General features: G+C 38.9%; 2 protein-coding genes across 3 annotated transcripts; both read right to left on the bottom strand.

Annotated features, from left to right (window-relative positions):
- Positions 1 to 13,324: 13,324 nt before the first annotated feature.
- LOC110939986 (apyrase 2) lies at positions 13,325 to 17,328 on the bottom strand. 2 transcript variants are annotated; one of them, XM_035975025.1, is made up of 9 exons: positions 16,724 to 17,328; positions 15,305 to 15,433; positions 15,153 to 15,209; positions 14,989 to 15,081; positions 14,709 to 14,914; positions 14,518 to 14,609; positions 14,204 to 14,424; positions 13,642 to 13,818; positions 13,325 to 13,543 (listed from the first exon to the last, which is right to left on the bottom strand). In XM_035975025.1, the coding sequence occupies exons 1-9, from the start codon at positions 17,048 to 17,050 to the stop codon at positions 13,514 to 13,516; spliced, it is 1,332 nt and encodes a 443-aa protein (XP_035830918.1). In that variant the 5' UTR covers positions 17,051 to 17,328; the 3' UTR covers positions 13,325 to 13,513. The 2 variants fall into 2 exon arrangements, with proteins under 2 accessions (XP_035830918.1, XP_035830916.1); XM_035975023.1 differs by having other exon boundaries at positions 13,629 to 13,818; positions 16,724 to 17,326.
- Positions 17,329 to 18,608: 1,280 nt separating this feature from the next.
- Positions 18,609 to 24,762, bottom strand: LOC110878958 (aquaporin SIP1-1). Its single transcript, XM_022127359.2, has 3 exons — positions 24,406 to 24,762; positions 20,156 to 20,428; positions 18,609 to 18,936 (listed from the first exon to the last, which is right to left on the bottom strand). Exons 1-3 carry the CDS (start codon positions 24,694 to 24,696, stop codon positions 18,787 to 18,789), a joined length of 714 nt encoding a protein of 237 aa, XP_021983051.1. The 5' UTR covers positions 24,697 to 24,762; the 3' UTR covers positions 18,609 to 18,786.
- Positions 24,763 to 26,167: the final 1,405 nt, after the last annotated feature.

Here is a 26,167-nt window from a genome sequence, read left to right as displayed (position 1 = left end):
ACCCCTGGTTAATAGGGTGTGCCTGTACAGACCTGCTCTGACTTTGTGAGTTGGTGAGCGTGAGTTGGTGAGATGAGTTGGTGGACATGACTAGTTACTGTTCCTCGATTCACTCATTATTCAGCTTTTCATCCAATGAACCTTTCAACCTTTTAAGCTCTTTGCATATTGGTGTTTTTATTTGCCTTTGGGCTACCCCCGTCGTCAGCCCCCCAAGTCAGAGGTTTTTGGGGTATTATGCTCAAAGACTTCTGACTTTTATGCATGTCTTGTAAAGGCTTCAAGGGTTCGTTGTTTGGAGGCTTGAAGGGTTTGAGGCGGTTACTTTTTTGAATTTTGAAATTTAATCGATTTGACAGTTGATTGGACATGTGTCAGGCGGCGGATTGGCAGAGATTTTTATTTTTATCTTTAATACCCTTACTTTACTCTTATATTCATTTTTACGGTTACAAAACTTCATCATTTTCCCTTCAATCATTCACAGTTTTCCTCTTCTCAGGTTAGTTTCTTCTCCATTTTCACTTTTACTTTTTTCCGATCATGGGTGCCCTTAAGGATTTAGCGAGGTCATTTTCTCGATTGACACAAGAGGAGGTTGACCTGTTTTGTCTTGAACATGGTATTGATAAACAGTTTAATCCAACCGCCCCTGCTTGCGATGCTTCCATTGACAAACCGATTCCTGGTTTTATTGCTCTGTACTGTCGGCATTTTGAGTGGTCTAATCTTCGTTACCCTTTTTCGTTTTTTGTTCTAAATGTGCTTGAGTATTATCGAGTGTCTTTTGGGCAAGTGCACCCGAAAGGAATGGCTAGGGTTTTGCACTTTGAAGTGCTGTGTCGTGCTTTAGGTTATGATCCTTCGTTGTTGCTCTTTCGGAGGTTCTTCCGGTTAGCCAAAAACGGGGATTGGTTTACTTTTGAGAACACAAAGGTTGAAACTTGTCTTGTTTCCTCCATGGTTACGACCCTTGGATCATGGAAGAATACGTTTTTCTGGGTTTCTGAATCCATCATTCCTTTCAAAATGGTGTGGAGGCATCCGGATGCTGTTCTCAACGATCCGGAGCCTTCCGAGTCTGAATTAAATGATGCCTTTCTTTCAGCCATTCGGGGGTGCCCTTCCAGGGTTCGTCCTTTTCCCGAACATTTGTTAGTGCTTTTAGGGGTTAGTAATATTTGGGCAAAGGTTGATCGGGATCCGGTGTTGATGAGAAATGGCCTTGGTATGCATTTTCTCCCCTATGCCTTTTCGTCTTACTTTGTTTGTGACTTATTTTCTTTATTTGTTTTTTGGCAGTTATGTCTGCTTTGGACTTCATCAAGAGTGACGATACGTCCGATGTGGTTTTTGAGGATGCTCCGACTGTTCCGGGTGAAAATGTTGTTGTGAGGACTTCTGAGCAAAGGTATGAGGGTTCAGGTTATGTCAGTGTTGAAAATGTGAAGGGTTTTACCAAGTCCAATGTTTCCAAGCCTTCAACTCGCCGGTTATCTCGTCGTTTACTGAAAGCTACTCCTCAATCCACTTCCACTGAGCCAGTGGATTTGAGTGATGACATCGAAGTTTCTGAGGATCATGCTGAGGCAGAGGTTGAGAAGGAGAAGGAATTAGTTGTGCGTGGTAAGAAGGTTCGAGGGAAGAAGGGTGTTGCTACCCCTGTTCAAGAATCGTCAAGTAGAGACGTTGAAGGGTTGAACCCTGAGGGCACTTATGTGCCTTCTTGGTTGGTTAAGAATGATGACACTTTTAAGGATGCTGCTGTTTGTGAAGATGCTCTTAGTCATCTTGCTCCTCCTTCCGTTCGTGAAGCTATTGCTGAGATGGATGATGACACTATGTTAGCTCGCATGGTTTTAACTACTTGCAACCTTGCAGCCATGCTTCCCCAAGGGATTACACGCTTTCGCCAAAGGATGCGGGAGTATGAGGATTTCTCTAAAAAGAAAGACAAGATGAAATCCTCCCTTGCATCGATGAAGAAGGAAGTGGCTGGGTTTGCAGAGAAGGAGGCAGCTTGGAAGAAGGAGATTGAGGATTTGAAGAAGATGCATGCTATTGAGATGGGTGACTTGAAGAAGAGCTTTGAAGCTAATTTGCTGAAGTTGAAGGCTGATCGAGAGGCCTTGTCTGTCCAACAGAAGGCTTTTCGTGAAGAAAAGGAGGGGTTGAAGGCTTCCGTTGGTCAGGTGACTGCGGATAATCAGTGGTTGATCGAGCATGGGTTTCAGCAGGTTGTGACTTATCTTTTGCATTCTAAGGAATTTAACTCTGCCCTGGGTGATGTTTACACAAAGCTGCTGAACCTGGGGAAGCATCAAGGCCTTACTGCTGGCTATAAACTTCATGAATCTGGGCAACCTTTGGAGAAGTCACCCATGTATCGCCCCGAGGCTTCTGATGTTTTCAAGGCTTCTGTTGAGCAGATGGAGAGGCTAACTTACCCTTATATTCATGAGGTATCCTCTTGCTCTGGTAAGCCTTTGTCTGTTTTACAGGGATTGAAGCCTGAAGGGTTGAATGAGAAGGTTTGTGCTGAGGTTTTGGGCTCTTTGTCGAGGAAGAGGTCTTACTCCGGGGACAGTGATGATACTCTTTCCAGCCTGCCTGAGACCTCGAAAGATGTTGGTTTGGAAACCTCTGCGGTTGGTGGTGAAGAAGGTGTGAAGGGAAAGAAGACAAAGAAAGCTAAAAAGTCTAAGGGTGAAGGTTCCAAGCCTTCTGGCAACTGACATTTATTCGTAGCTTTCTTAGCAAACACTTTAATGTTTTGTAATATTTTAAACAATGTTTAGGTTTTGGGAACCCTTAAGGTTCCTATGGTTGGTTAGGCCTTTATGGCCGTTGGACACTAGTTTTATCTGCAAGTCACTAGGGCTTGCTTTGACTATCTGATGAAGGTCTTTTATGGCCTTTCTGACTATGACATGATGGTTTGGTGTTTTTGTTTATTTTACTTGCTTGGTTTGTTTTGTGGGGTTTCAACCCTTCAAGCTTTTTTGTATGATTGCTGCCGGGTTGGAGCCTTTAACCTTTCAAGCTAAGTATCTGTTGGTTGAACGCTGGGTAGCGTCTGATTTGGTTTGTATGTTTGGTTGATGGGCTTGTTTATTTTTATTTTCTTGCCTTGCCTTTGTTTACTTTGTCTTTATGTTTTTTACACTTTAAAGGGTTCAGTGCTGCAGTCACTTTGCCTTAGTGTTTATCATCAAGACGTAGTATCTATCCTTTTCTTTTATTTCGTTGTGATTTGTTTGATTTCGTAAGTCTGTTTATTGGGTACATTTTTTAGACTTAAGGAACGATTGGTGTAGGCTGTTCAAACCTGTCTATGAGACACTATTATTTTTCTTTGATAAGTCTCATGGAGTTGTATTGATTTAGGAACTCACCCCTTATATAGGTCCATTCAACCCTTGAACCTATTGAGCGATATGGCCTGGGAGCTCATCCCCTTACATGGCCCTTGCCATGGAGTTTTTTGCTAGGTTCTCAACCTGATATTTAGGATAGAAAGACAAGTTTGATAAAGTAACTTCATTCATTCCAGCAACATTTGCTTTTACAAAAGGTTTTTGTTTTGCTACAAACCAAACTTTCTAAACATAAAACCTTCTAAGGGTTTTTCCGTTCCAGTGCCTTGGAAGCCTTTTGCCTTCTGAATCTGCCAGCTTATAGGATCCGCCCTTGTGTGCTTCGAGGATGGTGTAAGGACCTTCCCATTTTGGGCCTAGTTTCCCTTGGTTTTCCTTTTTGCTGGCTTCATTGTTTCTGAGGACTAGGTCCCCTGGCTTGAATCTTTCGTTCTTGACCTTTTTGTTGTAATAGGCCTCCATCCTTTGTTTGTATTTGGCTTCTTGTATTGCTGCTTGATCCCGGGCTTCTTCTAGGAGTTGCAAGTTCAACATAGTCTCTTGTGTGTTTACATTGGGATCCATGTTGACAACTCGTTGGGTTACAACTCCTATTTCAGCTGGGATTACGGCTTCGGATCCAAATACCAAGCTATACGGTGTCTTTTTGTGACTTGTTTTTTCCGTCGTTCTGATTGCCCATAAAACGCTAGGCAATTCCTCCAGCCAATTACTTTCATATCTCCCCAATCTTGTCTTGATACCTTCTACAATACTTCTGTTGGTTCTCTCCACCTGGCCGTTTGATTGCGGGTAGGCCACTGAGCTGAAGATTTGGTTGATCCTGTACTCCTTGCACCAAAGGCTGAAGGGTTTCTCGGCGAATTGTTTCCCATTGTCAGTGACAATTACCCCTGGTAACCCATAGCGACATATGATATTCTCCCAAACGAAGTCTATGACTTGTTTTCCTGTGATTTTGGCAAGGGGTTTAACCTCTGGCCATTTGCTGAAGTAGTCGATTGCTACCAATAGGAATTTTACTCCCCCTTTGCTTGGAGGGAATGGACCGACAATGTCCATTCCCCATTTATGGAATGGCCATGCTGAGGTTATGGGAACCAAGTCGTGTTTGGGACTTTTTGGTATCGGTGAGTGGATTTGGCAGGCATCGCATTTCTTTAGTTGCTCAGCGGTGTCACGATGCATTGAAGGCCAGAAATATCCCAAATTCATAAGCTTTGCAACCACCGATCTAGCTCCAAAATGAGCTCCACATATTCCTTCGTGCACTTCTTTGATCAAATATTTGCTTTGTTCAGGGCCCACACACCTTAGTAATGGTGCAAGGTATCCTTTTTTATAGAGGATTTCTCCTTGCAACACATATTGTCTTGCTTTGATCTTTACCCTTTCAGCTTCCATTTGGTCGTTGGGTAGTTCATTGTTTTGAAGGAACTTCTTTATGGGAGTCATCCAATTTGGACCTTCCTCGGTGACCACATCTTGTACTTCCAATTCATCAATTGAGCGAGCCTTCAACACTTCAACCAACACCTTTTTTGTGAGGTGGGCGAATGTGAGGGACGCTAATTTGCTTAAGGCATCTGCTTTTTTGTTTTGGGATCTTGGAATTTGTTTGATGTTGCATGCTTGAAAGGTGTTCATTAATTCCTTGGATTTTTCTTTGTACCTTCTCATGTTGGGCTCTTTGGCAACATAGCTGTCATTGACTTGGCTTGATACCAATAGTGAATCAGTGAACACTTCAAGCTTGTTGACTTTCATTTCTTTGGCTAGCCGGAGACCAGCAATCAGTGCTTCGTATTCAGCCTCGTTATTGGTGGTCTGAAAGTTGAAACGAAGAGCATATGTGAATTCTAGCCCTTCAGGGTTGATTAAGATTATACCAGCTCCTGACCCTTCAACGCTTGAAGCCCCGTCTGTGAACAGTTTCCAGGCTTCAGGGTTGGAGGGTTCAGTGGTTGTGGTGTTTACTTCCTCAGTCTTTTGGCTTGGGATTTCTATTAGAAAGTCAGCCAAAACCTGAGCTTTGATTGCTTTTCGTGGGACATAGGTGATGTTATGTTCACCTAGTTCCACTGCCCATTTTGCCAATCTTCCCGAGTTTTCAGGTTTTTCAAGCACGTTCTTAATGGGTTGGTCAGTGACCACTTGTATAGGATGTGCTTGGAAGTACCTTCTAAGCCTTCTGGCTGTTTGGACCAAGGCTAGGGCTAATTTTTCAAGGGGAGGATATTTGGTTTCAGCCAGTTTTAAAGTTTTGCTGAAAAAATAGACGGGTACCTGAGCCTTATCCCTTTCAATGGTTAGGACGGCACTGATGGCTTCATCGGCTACTGAGAGGTACACCGATATGAGCTCCCCGGTTTCCGGTGCTGCGATATCTGGCAGTGAAGCAAGGTGCTGCTTCATTTGATTAAAAGCTTCCTCAGCCTCATCGGTCCATCTGAAATCATTTTTATCTGAACAATTCTTGAGTGTTTTGTAGAATGGTAGAGATCTTTCAGCCAGTTTTGATGTAAAACGTTTCAAGGCTGCAAGCTTCCCATTCAAGCTTTCGACCTCCTTCTTGGTTCTTGGCGGTTTAGCTTCGAGAACAGCCTTTACTTTGTTGGGGTTGGCCTTGATGCTTTGCTTTCCCACAATATGGCCCAAGAATTTTCCTTCATCAAACCCAAACGAACATTTTTCGGGGTTAAGCTTCATGTTGATTTTTCTAAGATTCTTGAAGGTTTCTTGGATGTCATCAAGCATCTGGTATTCCGTTTTGCTTTTGATCACCAGGTCATCGACATATGCTTCCATGTTTCTTCCAATTTGGCTTTCGAAGGCTTTATCGACGAGCCGTTGGTAAGTGGCTCCCGCGTTCTTGAGGCCAAAAGGCATTTTTTGGTAGCAGAAAATGCCCTTGTCGGTGTGGAAAGCCGTTTTTTCTTCGTCTTCCTTTTTCATGAGGATCTGATGATAGCCTTTGTATGCATCGAGGAAGCATTTGAACGGGTATCCCGTGAGTGAATCAACCTTGAGATCAATTTCTGGGAGTGGGTAACAATCTTTAGGACAAGCCTTGTTAAGATCTTTGAAATCTATACACATTCTCCAAGAGTTATCAGGTTTTCGAACCATAACAGGATTAGCAATCCATGACTGGTACTTAACTTCTCGAAGAATGCCAGCTGATACGAGTTTTTCAACCTCTTGGCAAGCTGCTAGGCTTCTTTCGGGTGCCAGGCTTCTTTTCTTCTGCACCACTGGCTTGACGTTTGGTGGTATCCGTAGCTCATGTTCAGCAATGCTTCGAGGAATCCCGGTCATGTCTTCGGGGGACCAGGCGAATACATCGCTGTGGTGTTTTAGCAGCTTTTCAAGGTATGAAAGAGTTTCTTGAGAAAGGTTGGGGTTGACCCTTATCCGCTGTTCGGGGTATTTAGGGTTGATGACTATCCCCTGCTTGTCTTTCTCGTCATCGGGACTTTCTCCTTCGATCAGGTAGGCTTCCTGAGAGGGTTGGAGGGTTGCAATCCCTCTCTCAGTGGGGAACTTGACAGTACCATGGCCAATAGATACAGCCATGTAAAATGCACACTGTCCGGGCCTCCCTATGATCACATCATAGTTGGAAGGGATATTGATAACCACGAAGGTTAGTGATCGAGTCCTTTCCTTTAGACCTTCCCTGAAACATACGTCAAGAGTTATTTGCCCCAAAGGTTTCAAGGTTATATCAGCGATACCTTTTATGGAAGTTCCGGAGGGTTGAAGCCTTGAACGCTCCTCATTGCTCAATCGGTTAAAGAATTTTTCGAACATGATTTCAGTGGCTGCTCCTGTGTCTATGTATGCTTTGCATGTTTGTAAGGTCCCTACGAGGGCTTCGACCACAAGAGGGCCAGGTAGTGGGTCCTTCTCTGTTGGGGGGAAGCAGACACACTGAAGCTCCCAAGCTTCCAAGCGTTGTTTCTTGTAAGGGGCCCTGTCATCAGAGTACACCATGTTTACTTCCTTACCTTTGCTTTCAGCCATCTTGTCTCGAACTCCTTTTACCAAATGGGCAAGTTCTCCCGACTTGACGGCCTCTTCAATTCTCTTTTTCAGTTGGAAGCAATCATTGGTGTGATGTCCCTTTTCTTCATGGAATTCACAGAACTGAGTGGAGTTCTCGTTTTTCCGACTTTTGGGAAGAGGCCTGGGAGGTCTGAAGTTTTGCTTGACCTCTTCCGTTGCCAGGATCTCCTGAGGGGTTTTGGTGAGAGGAGTGAAACTCATGTTTTTATCTCTGCTTGAAGGGTTACGCCCTTCAACCCTTCGAGGGTCTGAACCTTTTGGGCGTCTGTCGTAAGAGTTGAAGTTGCCTCTTTTTCTAGCTGGACTGCTACTTCGCCAGCCAGAACCCCTTTTCCTTTGTTCCTTGATGTCAACAGCTTCTTCTCCTCGGATGTGAGCCTCGGCTCTTTCAAGGGCTTCTTCCAAGGTTTTGGGTAGAGATTTGTTGAAATCCCGCGTGAGATACTTAGAGGTTATGGCGTTCATAAAACCGGCAACCCTCATTTTCTCATCAGCCCCCACGTAGGTTAACCCTTCTTTCTTGTACCGTTCAATGAATGCTCGTAGGCTCTCATCATCTCGTTGTTTTATTTGAAAGATTACAGTCGCGTCCTTAACGTATCTCCTTTGTTGGGAGAAGTTTGCTAGGAAGCCTCTGCTGAGATCATCAAAGCTTCGAATGCTTTGAGCAGGAAGGTCGTTGAACCAAATTCTAGCGGACCCAATGAGGGTTTGCATGAACATTAGGCAACATTCAGCATTCGACCATTTTTCTATTCGAGCAGCACCAGTAAAGATTTGAAGATGATCTTCAGGATCTTCGGTCCCATCATATGTTTTGATGTGGGCAGGCATTTTGATTTTTGACTGGAAGTCATAATCAGCTATCTGTCTTGAAAAGCATGAAAGGTTGCTTGGCTTGTAAGGTTTAGCCAAGTCCTCTTCAGGTCTCGTGCCTCCGTTGTTATTATTGCCTTGGTTTCCCTGGGTGGCCAGCACTTGATTGATGAAATGCTGCCAAGGGAAGTGGGCCATCATCTGAGACATCACATTGGGCACGAAATTGAAACCTTGAAGGCTTCCAGGACCAACCGAGCAACTTACCCCAAGAGGGGTGCTGGCAACAGCACTTCGTGCCAAAGGGAGCACGGACAGGGCTTGCTCCCATGTGGTATTCAGAGAAGTGGGACAACTAGTCACTGGGGATTGTAGGAGTTGGTCGAGGGTTAACTCGTGTCCCAGAGGAGTACCACTAGCGGTTGGTTGGGAAGAAAGAACAGGATGAACAGTGGGGTTTGTCATAGTAGACAAATAAGGATGAAAGTTTGAAGGGTTGCTGGGACCAGCTTCACCTCTTGTAACAAAGGGTGGTAGAGGTGGCCCAGGAGACAGCGTCGGCTCAGGCTCGTCATAGTCTAGACGAATCCTTATACCTTTTTCCCTTTCTCTGTTCACATGTTGGTTAAGAAGTGATCTTAACTCAAGGAAGTTATTAGCGACCCCCTCGGGGGTAAGTTCAACGCGTGTAGGAGTGTCAGACACACCAACGTTGGGAGACGGAGCTCCAGATCTGGATGGGGTTGGTGTGTTAAAGGTGAGGAACTCGGGTGTACTCCCCGGAGTTGAAAAAGGCGTTGTTATTGTTGTGTGAGCTTGACCACTTCCCGGAGTAGAGGTGTTAGGAATCTGGTTCACCTCCCCCGGAGATCCACTTTCTGACATGGTGATTTTGAACGAAAGGAGCTACACGTACCAGGTCTCTTTTGAGGAGAAGCAGCGGCGTAGCCCCACGGTGGGCGCCAACTTGTTGATGCAACAAACACGGGACCAAGGATGGTAGCTTAGCTGGTTAGGCAAAAGGGCTGAAGGGTTCAGTTTTGCCTAACGCAGGTCGCGGGGTCCCTCCACGTTTGCAAAACGTGGAAGGAGGTTCACTAGTATGATTGAGATATTTGCTTTGAAGTTCTTTCTTCGAGACTAGCTCGAATCCAGAAAAGAAAGCAAATGGGATGAATCTGATGAAGAGTTATTTGGAGGTGACAAAGAACTCTTGAATGACAAGAGATTAAGGAATCTCTGCTTTTCGGAATGTCTAGGAAGTGTCTTCGAGCTGTCTTCTTATAGTGGAAGACATCTCTCGAAATGGTATGGATTATACTAGTGGAACCTGTTTGCTTATGGAGGGTTTCCCCTTTTGGGGTTCAAGGCTTTGGACCCCTGGTTAATAGGGTGTGCCTGTACAGACCTGCTCTGACTTTGTGAGTTGGTGAGCGTGAGTTGGTGAGATGAGTTGGTGGACATGACTAGTTACTGTTCCTCGATTCACTCATTATTCAGCTTTTCATCCAATGAACCTTTCAACCTTTTAAGCTCTTTGCATATTGGTGTTTTTATTTGCCTTTGGGCTACCCCCGTCGTCAATGATCATTCAACATTTCAACTAATAACCATGGCTTTTGTATGACCGTTTAAGAGAACGTTGCCGACTTTGTCATTGTTTTAAAAAGAAATGTAGTTTTGGTAAAATTAACACACTTTTTTTGAATGGTCGAAAGAATTTACGATTTATAACAGGGCCAGCATAGTAGTAAAAACCCAACATAGTACATGACAACAAAAAAAATTAACAAACTTATAAATAATTTATGTGAATCAATTAAATTATCTCTTCTCTAACTGATCTCCTATTGATTTTGTAACTCAAATATAGTAAATTTGTATTAGACTATGAGGAGTGGAGAGGCTTGGTTTAGAGGCATGAGTTGACACGTTTCTTGTGTGGGCTTCCCAATTCAAGCCTCAAAAGGTAGGCGAGTGGAGAAGCTTGAATTTGGGGCATGAGTGGACATGTGACATTATTATATTTTTATACTTTCTTTTTTAAATAAATTAAATTTATAAAAAAAGACATTTATATTAATTTAAAAAAAAGACAACGACAATAATACTAAAAAAGTTCATCAAATTAAATAAAAATACATCAAATCCTCCGGAAAGGTGATCGATGGGCATAGCGTGGAATTTCATATCCTCTTGTATTTCTTTCATACTTAATTTTTTTAAACCCTCCCAGATATTTTTCCTCTTTTCAAGCCTTTTTTGTTGAATGGTATTGAATTCAACAATATGACTATTTAGCTCGTTTAATTTATCGGTATACGCCGCACCTTTACAGCTTTTACTCGACGCCGAGCACGAAGTTGATGATTCTTGCTTCCTCTTTTTTGACTTATCTCTACCGGGTGGGAGCTCAATTCCACCTCGAAGTTTAGATCATTGTCATCCAAGTTTAGATCAAGCTCCTTATCATGAGCATCCGAACGAGTTTGAGACGAGCTTGTTTTCGTCCTTTTTGACGATTTGCTCGCTTGCGGGACTCTCGTCCATTTTGTAGTGTCTCGCCACATCCAAACAATGCATAAACTTGAACTCATGTTTCTTTTCATCTCGATAAGCTTTAAACGCGCTCGATATAAAGTCGCCCTCCGTTTCACCACTTCTTGGAGTGTTCTTGGCAATACGATAGAAATCGTTGAACGCGTTGACGACTTTACTTATTTCACTTCTCTTCGACGAGAGACAATCATTGGCCCGGTAGTAGTCTCGTTGCATTGTTGTATGAAATTGTTTGTTTATTTCATTCCCAAATTCGTTTTTGTGTCGATTATTTCCTGTTTACAAAATATAAAAAATATTAGACAAGTTTATGTAACAATAAAACAAAATAAAAAACAGCATATATTATCATTAAAAAATTAATAAAAAACAATATATATATACACACACATAGAACCGAGTTCTCCGATTCGCTTATCTAACATTTGGTTAAAACCACTTCTTCATTCCACGTCCATTTTGTTTGTATTCATTTGACTGCGACTTTAGCTTTCTCCTCAACCGTTTTCTTCTTATGACTTCTCTTTTTATCCTTTGTGCCGAAGAACCAACAATATTTTCCGTTTGTGTTTTCGGCACGGTGTTAGGAATGGAGGAGTCGTCATATGGAAAATTTTTGTAGAGACACCCGCCTATATACGATGCGATACCCGCTAGTTCCGGAGAAGGTGAATATATTTGAGGCGGACAGTTTGGTGGCGGACTAGGATTCGGGTTCCTGTGAAGGCATATGGGTTGCTTGGGTTAAAACCGTGGTTGTATGGCTGCAATTTTTTTAATAAAAAATGGAAGGTTTTTTTTTTATAAAATATTAAGAGTGTAATGGTAGAGAATGATAGAAAAAGGGTTGGGTTGGTTTGATTTATATAGATTGTAAATAATATTTTTTTTAAATATAGCCGTTTAACAAGGTCAAAACCAACAACCAATGATCATCCTCCATGTCGAAGCCCAAGCCTACCCCCATGACTATTCCCACGCCAAAGGGGTTGCCTCCATGCTCAAGCCCATAGCGGGCAGGCTAGGTGGCTTGGGTAGGCTTCCCACGTCCAAAACCAAGCCCTACTCCCTTTATTCTTAAATTCGGTCCTCTAGTCGTCAATACTACATGCCACATGTACTACAAAACAATTTTAAATAGAATCATAAGAACCGAATAAACATTTTGTATAGATTGCATGAAAAATAATATTGGATTAAGAAAATTGTTTTACTATCATAGCTTAAACAATAAGGGGTTGTTTGGCAACTTCTGAACTATTAAGTGCTGAACCAGTAAGAAATTTGAACTATTAAGAGCCAGTATAATGCTTAACCGTTAAGAGGTAAATGTCTTACCAATTCAGATTATAGGTCTTAACCATTCAGACTCATATAATGGTTAACCATTCAGAGGCAAATGTCTGAACCATTCAGACATCTACACGCGAAATAAACAGTCTGAACCATTAAGATGTCTGAACCATTAAGAACTTCATTAAGTGTAGATTTTGTACAGTTTTAACGGTTATCACTTCAAAATTGGCATTGGATTAAATATTTAAAGTTCCTTCATGTGGTATATTCCTCATTTTGTTTCAAGCTTCGTTTATATATGGATTTGAATAAATTCTTTATTAATCTCAGGAGATTGAAATGAATTTCGTTTTAGATCGTAACTTCACTTTGACAGTATTGTAGGTAGGGTTGGGTCCAATTGGCAAAGTCATTGTAGTTAAGGTGTTGCTCCTCTTTGAGTCAATGATTTGAATTCCGCGGAAGGCGGATTTGGTGTAATTAAAACCGTTAAAATTCTTTTTTTGACTGCATTGAAATAAAACCGATCGATTTATTTGTTTCAATTTGATCTGCTGATTAGTTTGACAGTTTAACAGTTCGGCGAGTTTTTTTCTATGTAATTTATTAGGCTCATATAATTAAAAACTACGCGACTTTATCAAAAGCTGCTAAATAACAATTAAAAAGTTTAAAGTAAAAAAAGGAAATAGCGACGAGTGACTTATTAACAAAATTTTAAAAAAAAAAAAGTTTACACTTGGTCTAGAGTCCCTGTATTTTCTATGTTCGCCACACTTTGCGGTTCCCATTTCTTGAAATTTCGGTCATCGAACACTTTTATATTTTGTTATTAAATGAAAGGATATAATATAACCATCAATTTATTTTACAACTACAAAATATTACTTTCAAGTTTCAATCATCTCACTAATATTCATATTATAATGTTTTAATAATAATAATAATAATAATAATAATAATAATAATAATAATAATTTATGATTACACATGATCTAATTCAGTGCGGTTTACATTAGGTGGATTTGGACCACCACCATACCCCAAACCAAAACCATTAGTAACGGTTTATGGAAACCCCAAACGGGCCGACCAAGTGAACGGAGACCAAACCAACTATATTGCTTCGGTTTGACATGCTTATTTGTGGGCACCCCTAAATTAAGTATTCACTGTTCTATTTTGATCCATGACAAGTCTAAAAGTAGTTTGAAACAAACATTTGAATGAATAAATAGAGAGATGAATAGATGTTTGATGGTTTATAATTTAACCCGGAATTATAATTATACTCTCACAAAAGTATAAGTTTTAAGAAGTTGCTGACACAAGTTCTATTGCACTGCCTAAAGGCCAAGCAGCTTCAACAAGTGAATCTTGGTACTTGATTTTCTTGACTAATGTAATCTCTTGCCACAAATCCAAACCTACAAGACCAACAAACCAAATTCTCATAACTTCACTTAATTAAAAAAATATCATGTTACTATAATGAGGGTGTAACATAAATACCAAAGCCATTTACTAGTAATGTGAACTCGTAGACGAGATCCATGCATAAGTAGGGTAGATTAGATGCATCGGCACGAGGATATCTGGATTTGGCATCATCTAGTTTGGTTGCACAAACACGCTCAGCAGCCTCTTTGAAATCTATCGGGTGAACTTTGGCAACGGATTTACTTGCGTCAAACAAACCGGCCTAAATCAAGACTCAAGAGTCCTTAGTTGATATTTAGTTTCATGCATATATAAAATCAAAGGTTTTTTTTTTTTTTTTTTTTTTTTTTTTTTTTTTTTCTAACGGTTTTAAAGAATTCAACTTATATGCCCGTCTATATGCGATGGTGTTACCCACTTAGCTAGTGTCTCATAACATAAATCCAATCAGTCATGTCGCTCCACTAACTCTCTTGCACTATGGACAAACAACATGACTGTCTGGATTTATGTTAACGAGCATGACATGAGCCGGATCTATAGAATCCTAGGGATCATTGAATCAAACCATCAAGACAAGATTATAAATAAACCACAAGAAAAATATATATGCATATACGCTAAATTGAGATATAAACTTTTGATACCTGAGCAGCCCTGTCATAGAAAAATGAAGCCACAAACAGATTTTTCAGTTGACCACCACCGCTGCCGCCATTTGATATCCCACCAAAAGTGCATTTCCCGTGGGAGCAACTTGTTTCATTGACGTTGAGAGCGTTTAGTGCTTCTTGCCGACACTTGTTCATGCTTGAGCCGGATGGAGGAGATGAAACTTTGTAATCAATTCCTCCATACGAGTAAACGCCTATGAAAAAGCATGGATAAAAGATAAATACTCCAGTTAATTGGTTTGTAAAGATTTACTACAAAATGTTACAAACTAGTTGCTTTAACATACCATTGTAGCCCGACAAGACGCATGGATTGTCCGAATTTTTCAAAGTTCCCAAAATCTTGGCTCGGGCTGCTAATAATCCATAATTCAAGTAACTAACAGATACACAATTACCATAATAATTAATAAACAAATCCATGTAAAAAAGCATAACGACGTTTTAGTATTGAGAAAAATTGTTGGTTGAGATAAACCTGTGAACATAAAGGTAATATTTTGTTCCCATAAGGGACATTTCCTTCACATATGTATCTTCTCCATTCGACATTCTTGGAGCCGTTGCGGCTTCTGTCTCTGAGATAGCGTACGCCATTTGTACCGACCCACCACCCAGATCAACCACCCCAACCGTTTCATTGTACTTCTTGCCTAATCTTTTTAACAAGTAATTTATCGCCACCTATGCACACCATGTTTTATATTTATTTTTCAATTTCCGAATGCAAAAACGAAGTGGCTTACTTAGTTACTTACCCATTGATAAGCACCTTCTTGAGTACCATCAAGAACCGTCACCGAATTATCATCAAACATTAGGCTGCTCTTCACCTTCAAGAAATCCTTCACCTGTATAAACCAACTTTTCAATGTCATTTCTTAACTTAAATCGAGAAGAATATTTACTGCGCGATATTTACCGCTTGCAAAATTCTCTCAGATGCATCGGTTCCCAGTTGTCTCAAGCCGGCAGTTGCCTGCATAATACGGAAATACATATCGGATTTTGTGTATGTAAGAACTTAGATTTAGCGAACTTAAGGAGTGTATTTAAGTTTTACGAATCACCAACCCCGACTTTTACTGGTGTGGTTTTACGCATACTTCGTGGAACAACTTTCTCCGCCTTTTCTAAAAGTGGTAGAAGAGTATCCGCGGCAACTGTCGGGTGTTTTGCATTCGCACTCAAACCTGGTTTTAACTACAACAAAAAGTATCAGATAAAATGGACCATCATTCTATAGTTGTACCAATCGTGTTGCGTCAAATAACATATATTCACTTTTAAGTAGGTGTGTCAATTGTGTCGGGTTGGGTTAGCTGGTTGAATCATTGAGCCCGAACATGACTCGTATATTTATTTGTGTCACAGACATCTCCCATAATCCGAAACCACTTAAAATCATGTAACTAGAACACAACATGTTTAACCCATTTATTTAAACAAGTCAAACGGGTAAAACTACAGAATATAAGTGTCCTTAATAGAATATAATTGCCCACAGTCGGAACGACTAAAGCTACAGAATCTTCTCTAACTAACTGGGACCCACGGCTTTAACTGCCTGACAGCAACTTGTCCGACCCTAACTAACTCGCCACGTCAGCATACCCCAAAAGTATAAATACCCCGCCAAGACTTCCCACAAAGGGTAATCGCTACTTTCTCTCTCTAAACTCCTCTCTCTCTCTCTCTCTCCCTGACTTACTTCTCCTCACAAAAACTTATTCCCACGCCCAAGCTTGGTCACAGAGAGGCCCCCCTCCCCATGACGAGGCTAACGGTGTGTTTTCTTCCTTGTGATCTTGCAGGTTTTGTCAAGGTCATCTGAAGCTCTACTCTTACCAGCTCGGACCAACTGGTTTTTGAGTCTTCAGTAATCAAGTTGTAAACTTGTTAAGCGGGTTGGAATGTTGGATGGTTGTGAAAAATGGGTTAAACAAGTCAGAGCGTTGTGAAAAATGGGTTAACTGGGTCAACTTGTTTAACTAAACGGGTTAAACAGGTCAACCCGGACATGACCCGTTTGATTAAATGGGTTATAAACGTCAACCTGTACATGACCTGTTCATAAAGGTCAACCCAAACACGACCCTTTTATTAAACAGGTTAGGTATGACAACCTAAAACCTGCTTATTTGTCTTGTCGTGCAGGAATTACCGTCCCTACCAAGGGCGTAGCTTTGTGGGGGCGAGAGGGGGCGGCCGACCCCCCGAACTTTTCGCTCAGTAGTGGAGAGTAGGTAGTTTTCGTATAGAAATTTTTGGGTATATAGTTTTTGACCCCCCGTTTTATAGAAATTTTTGGTATATACGTTTTCGACCCCTGGTCGGAAATCTTAAGCTTCGCCACTGGTCCCTACGTTTGATTATCCATCATAAACACATCAAAATACCAACTTATACAATCCGTTTTCGTCACACGAGTTTTGTGTATGCAAAGAAAAACTAACAAACAAACTGAAAAAAAATAACTGGATGATCACCTACCTCAGAAAAAACCTCAAGCTCATGATCAATATGCATAAGATCCAAATTCTGATCAAAACAAAAAACATGAACTCTACTCCCCGAACTCCCCGCATCGAAAACCACAGCGTAGCTTTTCAACGACGGGACAGGGCTGCCATAATTCGGCAAATACTTTCGGTTCGCAAGAAAAACATCATTAGACGAAGAGCGAGCAGACGGCATCAGAAACAGAACCAAGCAGATGATGAGAAGCGGAACCGAAATTATTAAAATAACTCCACGGTAACGATGGAGAGTATCCGAGAGGGACTCGTTATACTGCTGCTGTCGAGCGCGTTTCAGCATTCTGTCATGAGATGAGAACGAATGCGAACCGAAGAGATCGGTGGCTGATAGTGATCGGTACCGGATTTTACCGGTTGGAGGCTTTAACGACTGGCGCGATTTCTCCAGTTCGACGGTTGAATCATGCACAGTTTGATGATTTGAATTGATTATAGTTATGTGAAATCATAAGAATTTACATGTGAAATCAAACATTCATGGGTTTGATTTTTTTTGTCACCAAAACAGTTTTAAGATCCGATATATTGTTGGAGTTGTTGAATAAAGAAGTATATTTTGAACAAGTATAACTGCCCCCATTCATGTGATATTAACTGTCAAGGGTATTTTCGTCATTTCAATGATAAGTATGAACAAGTGGCATTGCCAATGGTACAATTAAAAGGCTGTTTGTTTACCTCTTAATGAGGCTCTTAATGGTTCAGACCTCCTCTTACTGGTTCAGCACTTAATGGTTCAGACTGTTTGTTTCATGTTTGTTTCATGAGCAGATATCTGAATGGTTCAGACATTTGCCTCTGAATGGTTAAGATTTATACAGAGTCTGAATGGTTAAGACCTCTAATCCGAATTGGTCAGACATTTGCCTCTGAACGGTTAACCATTATACAAGCTCTTAATGATTCAGACCTCTTACTGGTTCAGCACTTAACCATTCAGATGTTGCCAAACAGCCCCTAAGCAAACTTAGAAAGGAATTTTATGTTAATAGCGACCGTCTTCTATATCACAGTTAAAGCGAAAGATACAAGTACATCATGCGGTTTTCAAAGTTTTCAACATATTGTTGGTTTCGAAATAAACGCCCCTCAGCTTACAAATCATGAAAGTTACTTATAAGATACGTGAAGCCATGTCGCGTTTATACTTTTGCTCGAGTATCCGACTCTGTTCCAACAACTCCAGCTAAAAATCACATTATTCGTGAATAAGAATTCGCGTATCACCTTTTGTTCGCATACCATAAAAAACGTATGTTCAACTGACAAAATTCAACACATACGCCATAAAAATGTATGTTCAACTGACAAAATTCAATACATACGCAACAAAGACTCGCGTAGTCCCCATTTTATTTGCGTATTTGGCTATTCATGCACTAAAGAGTTATGATTTAGACACAAAGATTTTAAATATTTAATAGAGTTAACTGCCAAAATGGTCCTTGAGGTTTGGTCACTTTTGACACATTAGTCCAAAACTCAAACCTTTTGAATTTGGTCAGATTTTTCAGTTAACATCCAGTTTTTCTGTCTTTTTCCTCCCTTTTAATGAAGGGCAAAATGGTCTTTTAGCGTTTTATTATAACAAATTTAAAAAATCTGACCATTTTGCCTTTCATTAAAAAGCAAGAAAAAGACATAAAAGTTGGATGTTAACCGAAAAATTTGACCAGATTTTGATTTTGGATGAAAATGACAACAAAATTGAAACCACACGGACCCAGATTCAAAAGGTTTGAATTTTGGACTAAAGTGCAAAAGTGATCAAACTTCAGGGACCATTTTTGCAGTTTACTCTATTTAATAATTAGTTATTAACTCTGCACAAGGAAGAGTAAAAACAAGGTATGAAAGACTTGAAGAGTTACAATATATAATGTTAAAATCCTAATACAAAGCATTAGTATGCTCCAATAGATGAAATCACCATACATTCACAATTCACATTAAAATAGTAGTCAAGTCTTTGAACAATAATCGGTTACCAAGACAAGAGAATTGTCGGTTTGGTTTTCAAGCCGTCTTCTTCTTCTTTGAAGGTTTGGGGAAAAACACTCGGAAAACCCAACCCGCGAATATCGCGCCTATGAATGGGCAAATCCAGTAAACAAGAAAATGCTCCCATGTGTTGTGTCGATTATTAACATATGCCCAGCCGAACGCCTATATAAAAGAATAAAACATCCATATTTAAACAATCAAAATAGTATACAATAGAGTTGGTAAGTTTAACTCGTTTACTTCAATCGGGACAAATAACGTCAAACAAGTTGAAAGTGTATATTTAATGCATACAGCCTCCTAAATCTTTTATTTAAAAAAGGGTAAGAGTAAAATGCCATTTTCGTCCCTAAGGTTTGGCTAGTTTTGTGACTTTCGTGCAAAGGGTTGTCTTTTTTCGCATCTAAAAGGTTCGAAATTTTGCCATTTTCATCCAACTCGATAACTCCATCCATTTTTCTCTGTTAAGTCAGGGGTATTTCCGTCTGTTTTCTTAACTTAAAGGTTTCTCTGTTAAGTCAGGGGTATTTCCGTCTGTTTTCTTAACTTAAAGGGCAATTCGGTCTTTTTCACTTTATGTAAAAAGACTGAATTGCCCTTTAAGTTAACAAAAAAGACGGAAATAACTCTGGCTTAACGAAGAAAAATGAATGGAGTTAACGAGCCAGATGAAAATGGCATGCGAAAAGACAAACCTTTGGACGAAAGTCACAAAACTGGCCAAACCTAAGGAACGAAATTGGCATTTTACTCAAAAATTAAAGAGTAAACTTCCATTTTGCTCCCTGTGGTTTGGTCGTTTTAACGGTTTTGCCCCAATCTTTTAAAAATAGCCATTTTACTCCCTGATCTATGAAGCTTATCACGATTTCACTCCCCGCCCCAAACGACATCCATTTTTAAACGTTAAAACCTGTCACGTGCATAACACATTTAGGGTTTTAAAAGGTAACTGTAAAAGATCTGGGTTGGAAAAGACTTAATTGCCCATCATGTGTTATGCACGTGACAGGTTTTAACGTTTAAAAATGGATGATGTTTGGGACGGGGAGTGAAATCGTGATGGGCTTCATAGATCAGGGAGTAAAATGACTATTTTTAAAGGATTGGGGCAAAACCGTTAAAACGACCAAACCAAGGGAGCAAAATGGAAGTTTACTCTAAATTAAAATACTATTGAAATATATTGTATGCAGTCATATTTGACACACAAATTATTAATGCAATGCTGTAAAAATTGAACAATAAGTGCTTTGGGTCAACCTAACACGGGCACATGGCTTACAAGTTTTGACCGGTTACCCAACCCATCCATTTTTTCTGGGTTTATAAACTTACTATGAAAGGGACGCGATAATAAACGAAGAGAATTAATACTCACATTGGCGGGATTCATCGACGGGCCGGAATAACCAGAACCAAGGACAACCATAGTCACAATTGACATTGAGAGCATCAGATTTTTGATTAACGGATTTTTAGGACCCTTGAGGATGATGAAGAGGACCAAAAACGACATCACGAAAGTCAACACCCCTTCAGCAATAGCACCCGTATGCAAGTCAACTTTAAGGGAAGGCCCACCGAGCAAGTGTTTGTGATCTAACGGCATCAATTCGATAATTGCTAATGCACCGCCAACTGCACCCAGAGCCTGTCAAGAACACATTTTTTCCCAAATATAAACATCTTTTTTGCATATTTTAGAAGTTGCAATAGTAAGTTTTTAAGGGGTTAGCAAAACCCGAATGTGATCATGAGATCTTAAATGATGTAAAATATAAAATTACCTAACAATATCCGTATGAATTCAATCAATTATTTATCTGATACGAACCTCTTCTAAAGATAGCGCATGACATGGACATGAGCGAATTTAACACGATTAGCAATTACCAATTTCTTCTAAATTAGTTGGAATGATACATCTTTTTCTATAAATAGTTTTATTGTGTGAACCAAATCCCTCAACCTATTTTTTTAATCCCTCAACCTATTATATATATATATATATATATATATATATATATATATATATATATATATATATATATATATATATATATATATATATATATATAGGGGAAGGTTCATTTGAGAAGAAAATTTTATTGAGAAGAAAAAGAATAAAAGGGTATAATTGTAAAACATTAAATAGTTTTTTTCTCATCTCATTTATTATTATGTTTGACTAATTAATTAGTCATCAAGACTATAATCCTCCAAACTAAATATTTTTGCCTACACACATCAAAAGTTATCCTACACATTTCGAAATTTATTCTACACATATTGAAATTTATCCTACAAAACTCGTAATTTATCCTACACGCCTCGTATTTATCCTACACTATAAATGAATTTTTATTTTTATTTTTTGTGAAAAATATATATTTTAAAAATAAGTTACAAATTTAATATAGTTAGTTATTAAAGATGAAACTACCAAGTAATGATGTATGTAAGTTTACTGATATACCCTTATAGTTACATTAAGTACAAATATTAAATGAAGTCTAATGAAACATTTCTATTGGTTGAAATTTCTTCTTTTTTCTTCTTACAAAGAATTTCTTCTCATTTGAACCCTCCACTATATATATATAGGGTTGAGTTCATTTCAGAACTCTAAATAACTACAGAACTTTCAGAACTTCTTATAAACAGTCATTTTATATATAAGTTTTTGTATTTAGGATGTTTTTATCATCTGTTATATGTATTTCTTTGATTACATTCATGTTAAAAGTAGTTTACATATGTTTAATTGCCAAAATTATATATATGTGTCATAACTAATTACATATATGTAAAAAAACTAGTTTACATATGTGTAATTATAAAATTACATATAAAAAAATGATAAAATTACTCTTAACATGTATGTAATCGTAAAAATACACATAATAAATGATAAAATTATCCTAAACATAAAAATATATAAATAAAAAGATTGTTTATTAGCAGTTCTGCGAGTTCTGTAAATATTTATGGTTCTAAAATGATCCTGTCCCTATATATATATATATATATATATATATATATAGTTAATAAAGGACGATAAATAGTAACTTTATTTTTAAAATAATATATAGCTTTTTATTATTTTTATTTAATATATTATAATAATTTATTATTATATTTAGTTTTAATAACATATTTATTTTCTTTTTTAAAACCATATATTTCCTTTACCATTTTTAATAATTCTTTTTTTCTTTTTTAGAACATATATTAATTTATCAAATAATTTGATACTTCTTTAATAGTTTACGTTTATAACTTTTTTCTAAAAACTTAAGTACGTAGTTGTGTTTGATTTTTCCCTCGACATTCCGTTATAAGTTTTGTTAAAAACGAAGTTATACTCAAAATAAAGTATTCATTTGATATCATAAAACGCTACAATGATAAACTAAACCGTTCTAATGGTTTGGCTTTCAAAACAACATGCTTTATTTTCAAATCACGTTTGTTTTATATTATCATTTGTTCGGTTTCAGCGCAACGCGCGACTTGAAAAAAACTAGTTTTTTAATTTCTTTAAATTCCTTTGAAAATACTGAAAAGGGATCACATCATTATCTCCTTCTCAACTCACAATAATCACTAAACAACTCATTGAACAATACAAAATCTCATGTGAATTACCGCAATAAGTAACTGGTTGCGCCATATGTGATATGATCCTAAATTCTTTGTGAATTACTCTCTCTTATTTCACTTTTTCGCATTCCAATTTTTTATTCTATAAAGCTAATTAAAATAAGAGTTAAGTTCTTGTGAAAATAAAATTATCGTACGAAACGTACGAAGTGAAAAAAAGTCAAAAAAGTGGCGGTGGCAATTTGGTAATTATCAGCAACTACTAGAGTAATTTTGAACTTCTGTAGGGTAATTTTGTAAAAGCTCAAGTAGAGTAATTTTGGACGTGTAGGGTAATTATCAAAATTGTAGGGTAATTATCAAAATTACACTACCCCCCCCCCAAAAAAAAAAAACCTAAAAAAACCTAACCCCCCCCCCCACCCCCAAAAACCTAAAAAAACCTAACCCCCCCCCCCCACCCACCCCCAAAAACCTAAAAAAACCTAACCCCCCCCCCCTCCCCAACCCAAACTAAAAGCTAAAAACTAAACCATAAAGCTAAACCCCATAACTAAATGCTAACAAAATTACTCTACAAGACATTTCCCAAAATTACTCTACAGAAGTCAAAATTACTCTACTAGAGTAATTTGATAATTACCTTACATTTCTCAAAATTACTCTACAGATGCTCAAAATTACCCTATTGATGCTCAAAATTACCCTACAGATGCTCAAAATTACCCTACTAGTAATTTTGAAGTTTTTGATAATTACCATATTGCCACCGCCACTTTTTGCTTTTCCCCAGTACAGTACTTTTGAAATTGCTGATAATTACCATATTGCCACCGCCACTTTTTGACTTTTCTTTCAATTCGTACAGTTCGTACGTTTACTTTATTTTTATTTGATCTTTTACCATTAAAATAAATATCTAAATCTCCATAACTAGTTGCGCCTTTCTTTGCCCATTCTCTTATATTTCACTTTTTCACATTCCAATTTTTTATTCTGTAAACCTAATTAAAGTAAATTTCTAAATCACCATTACTAACTATTTAATATTACTTTTAAATGCCATTTTAGTCCCTATGGTTTGGGCCATTTTGCCAGTAGAGTCCAAAGGTTTTATATTTCGCTTGTGGGTCCAAAAAGGTTTCACCGTTGCCATTTTAGTCCACTGGGTTATTTTCATCCATTTTTTCGGTTAACGAGAATGTCAATTCGGCAATGTTGTAGAAGGCGCTAGGCGCTAGTCGGGTGGTGAGGTACCGCCTAGGGATTAATCGGAATGGGAATTTTTATATGTAATTTTTCAAATTTATATATATATGGGCAATGGTGATATATATGCGGATTAGACACCAAAAATTTACAATTTACATAAATACTTCAAGTTTCAAATAGTACGGTTCAAATATAAGCAATTAAACTTAAACATAACAAATCCAGTACTTAGAAATTCAAAAATTAATCGACTTTTGACCGAATAGGACCGATTTTGAGCAAAAAAACCTGGTCCGATTAGTCCGACTTGACCGACTTTTGACCGACTAGGACCGATTTTGACCTGGACCGATTTATTGGCCGATAGCGCCTAGGCGCAAATTAATCGGCCGCCTAGACCGACTTCTGCAACACTGCAATTCGGTCATTTTATATGGTTGAATTGCCCTTCTAGTTAACAGAATTACATATAAAATAACTGAATTGCCCTTCTCGTTAACAGAAAAAATGGATGAAGTTAACCAGTGGACTAAAATGGCAACGGTGAAAACTTTTTGGACCCACATGGGAAAAATGAAACATTTGGACTAAACTAGCAAAATGACCCAAACCAAAGGGGACTAAAATGACATTTAACTTATTAAATTATCAAACCAAACCCATGTAACACTGGTTTCTTTCTATTTTCTAACCTAAATCACAATAAACATCATTAAAAGTTCAAAACCCTAATTTTAAGAATATCAAATTACTAACATTATCCATACAACTTCCAAAAAACAACTAACCAAAACCTCAAATTTCACAACTCACCTGAGCCGGAAACCGGACGGCAGCGGAGATGAGGGTATCACGGCCAAGACCGGCGGCATAGAAGGCGGCAGTACCGGTAGGATTAAAACTAGCACCACCAAGTAAATCACCAATAATACCGAACACAAGCAAGAGAACAAACACGAGGCCCACTGTGATCAAAAGCGACGCCGTACCGTGAACGCCGACCGCCTTGGCGATGACGGAAGTGCCGGCTCCGAGAGTGGAGGCGCAGAATACCCACATGAAAGTCAACACCCCGTCGCCGATCGCCGCCTTAACTACCCCCATATTGGTAGAGATTTGCAGATTCGGGTGTACACTGAGTTGTATCGAATATTATTATATATTTGTTGTTGGCCAATTAGGATATGGGTCAACATTGTGCGCTACAGACGTGTACGTTTGTTTTTCTGTTTTTAATATTTTTGAATGGCAAGTAATAATCTGCCCAATCACCGTGACATCCGGCGTTGTGAAAAAAGTTGACTGGTCGATCGCCGTTAGCCTCTCGGCTCTCCCAGATGCGTGGAAACCTGACCTTCACCCGCCCGAAGGCACGACAGTGGAATAATCGGTAAAACCTCGTCTCTACTTCAAGACGAACCAACGCCACCCGTATTAGCTCTTCACCTGAATGTCGTAGAAATTAATAGGGGGAGTGGGAATCAAACTTGGGTCACAAGGAACACCATGTCTTTCTCCAACCACTCCACCACTACCTCATTGGCATTTTTCTGTTTTTAATAAATGTGTGAATTGCTTTATAATTTTTAACGGCGGACATCCACAATAAAAATGAAACACATCTGGATAAAATCATTGACATGTTAAAACCTTCAAATTTGTTAGTTGAGAAGTAAATATGTTACAAAGTACAAACCACAGGGACCATTCGTATATTTTTACAAAACTAGAGACCAAATCCAAAATTTTTGATAAATCATAGGGACCATCCATGTACATTACTCTTCTAATAAGTTACTAAGGCTAGTCGGTATGGGGTTCGGCCCCGGTGCGTCGCGGTCCGGCGCCGCTGGGCACACCGTGCCGCCCCCTGCGTCCTGAGCTCCGTCCCCGTCGCCAACGTCCATTCTTCGCCGTTCAGGACGATCCTCCAGGTGGGCCCCACCCCCGTCGCCGGAGCCAACACCATGCCGCCCACCCCCGTCGAGCTCCGTCCTCCGTCGCCGGTCCGTCTGCATACCGTGTAGTCTAACGTTAAAATCAACCCGCAATTCCAAATTTAAAGTAAAAAAAAAAAAATTGTATGGGGTTATCAATTTGAAATCGTTTCGGTTCAGTTTTGAGTGGAAAATCTTTTTTTGGATTTTAATTGTTTTTACCATAATTTGTTATTAAATTGAGTTGGCTAAATAAGGTTTGGGTAAAATGGTCCAAAATTTGTTCGCGGATTTCGCTAAAGTAAATAACCATTTAGTGGTTATTATCTTTATTCATTTCGAATGGAATTCAAATATTTGAAAACTGAACATGTAATTCGGTTTAGTTTAGTTTTCTATCTAATCGATTTGAAACCAAATAATGAATACACCTAATATCTTCCTACTAAGCAAGTTACTGATTTTTATTTTGTTAAATAATTTGTTTTGTACCATACAATAAATACATAACATGTGTAGAAAAACACCATTTTTAATACCTAGAAAACATTATTTTTAATACTTTAACTATTTGACATGAATAACTATAAAGAGGGCACCTTTAATCCAATCTAACCCTTTTTATCATTGGTACAAAT

Source organism: Helianthus annuus, chromosome 1 (assembly GCF_002127325.2).
Source record: "Helianthus annuus cultivar XRQ/B chromosome 1, HanXRQr2.0-SUNRISE, whole genome shotgun sequence".
Taxonomy (NCBI): domain Eukaryota; kingdom Viridiplantae; phylum Streptophyta; class Magnoliopsida; order Asterales; family Asteraceae; genus Helianthus; species Helianthus annuus.
Note: the sequence above shows the minus strand (reverse complement) of the source record. Positions and strands in the feature narration are given on the sequence as shown.

What these genes read in the sequence shown, in the direction of transcription:
- LOC110939986 (XM_035975023.1), bottom strand. Translation starts at nt 17,050, where the DNA reads ATGCTGAAACGCGCTCGACAGCAGCAGTATAACGAGTCCCTCTCGGAT. An exon ending in CTGAGAGAATTTTGCAAGCG is followed by an intron (nt 15,082 to 15,152) that starts GTAAATATCGCG and finishes TGGTTTATACAG; the next exon opens with GTGAAGGATTTCTTGAAGGT. An exon ending in CGTCTTGTCGGGCTACAATG is followed by an intron (nt 14,425 to 14,517) that starts GTATGTTAAAGC and finishes GCTTTTTCATAG; the next exon opens with GCGTTTACTCGTATGGAGGA.
- LOC110878958 (XM_022127359.2), bottom strand. Translation starts at nt 24,696, where the DNA reads ATGGGGGTAGTTAAGGCGGCGATCGGCGACGGGGTGTTGACTTTCATG. An exon ending in CCGTCCGGTTTCCGGCTCAG is followed by an intron (nt 20,429 to 24,405) that starts GTGAGTTGTGAA and finishes TGTTCTTGACAG; the next exon opens with GCTCTGGGTGCAGTTGGCGG. An exon ending in CGTCGATGAATCCCGCCAAT is followed by an intron (nt 18,937 to 20,155) that starts GTGAGTATTAAT and finishes TCTTTTATATAG; the next exon opens with GCGTTCGGCTGGGCATATGT.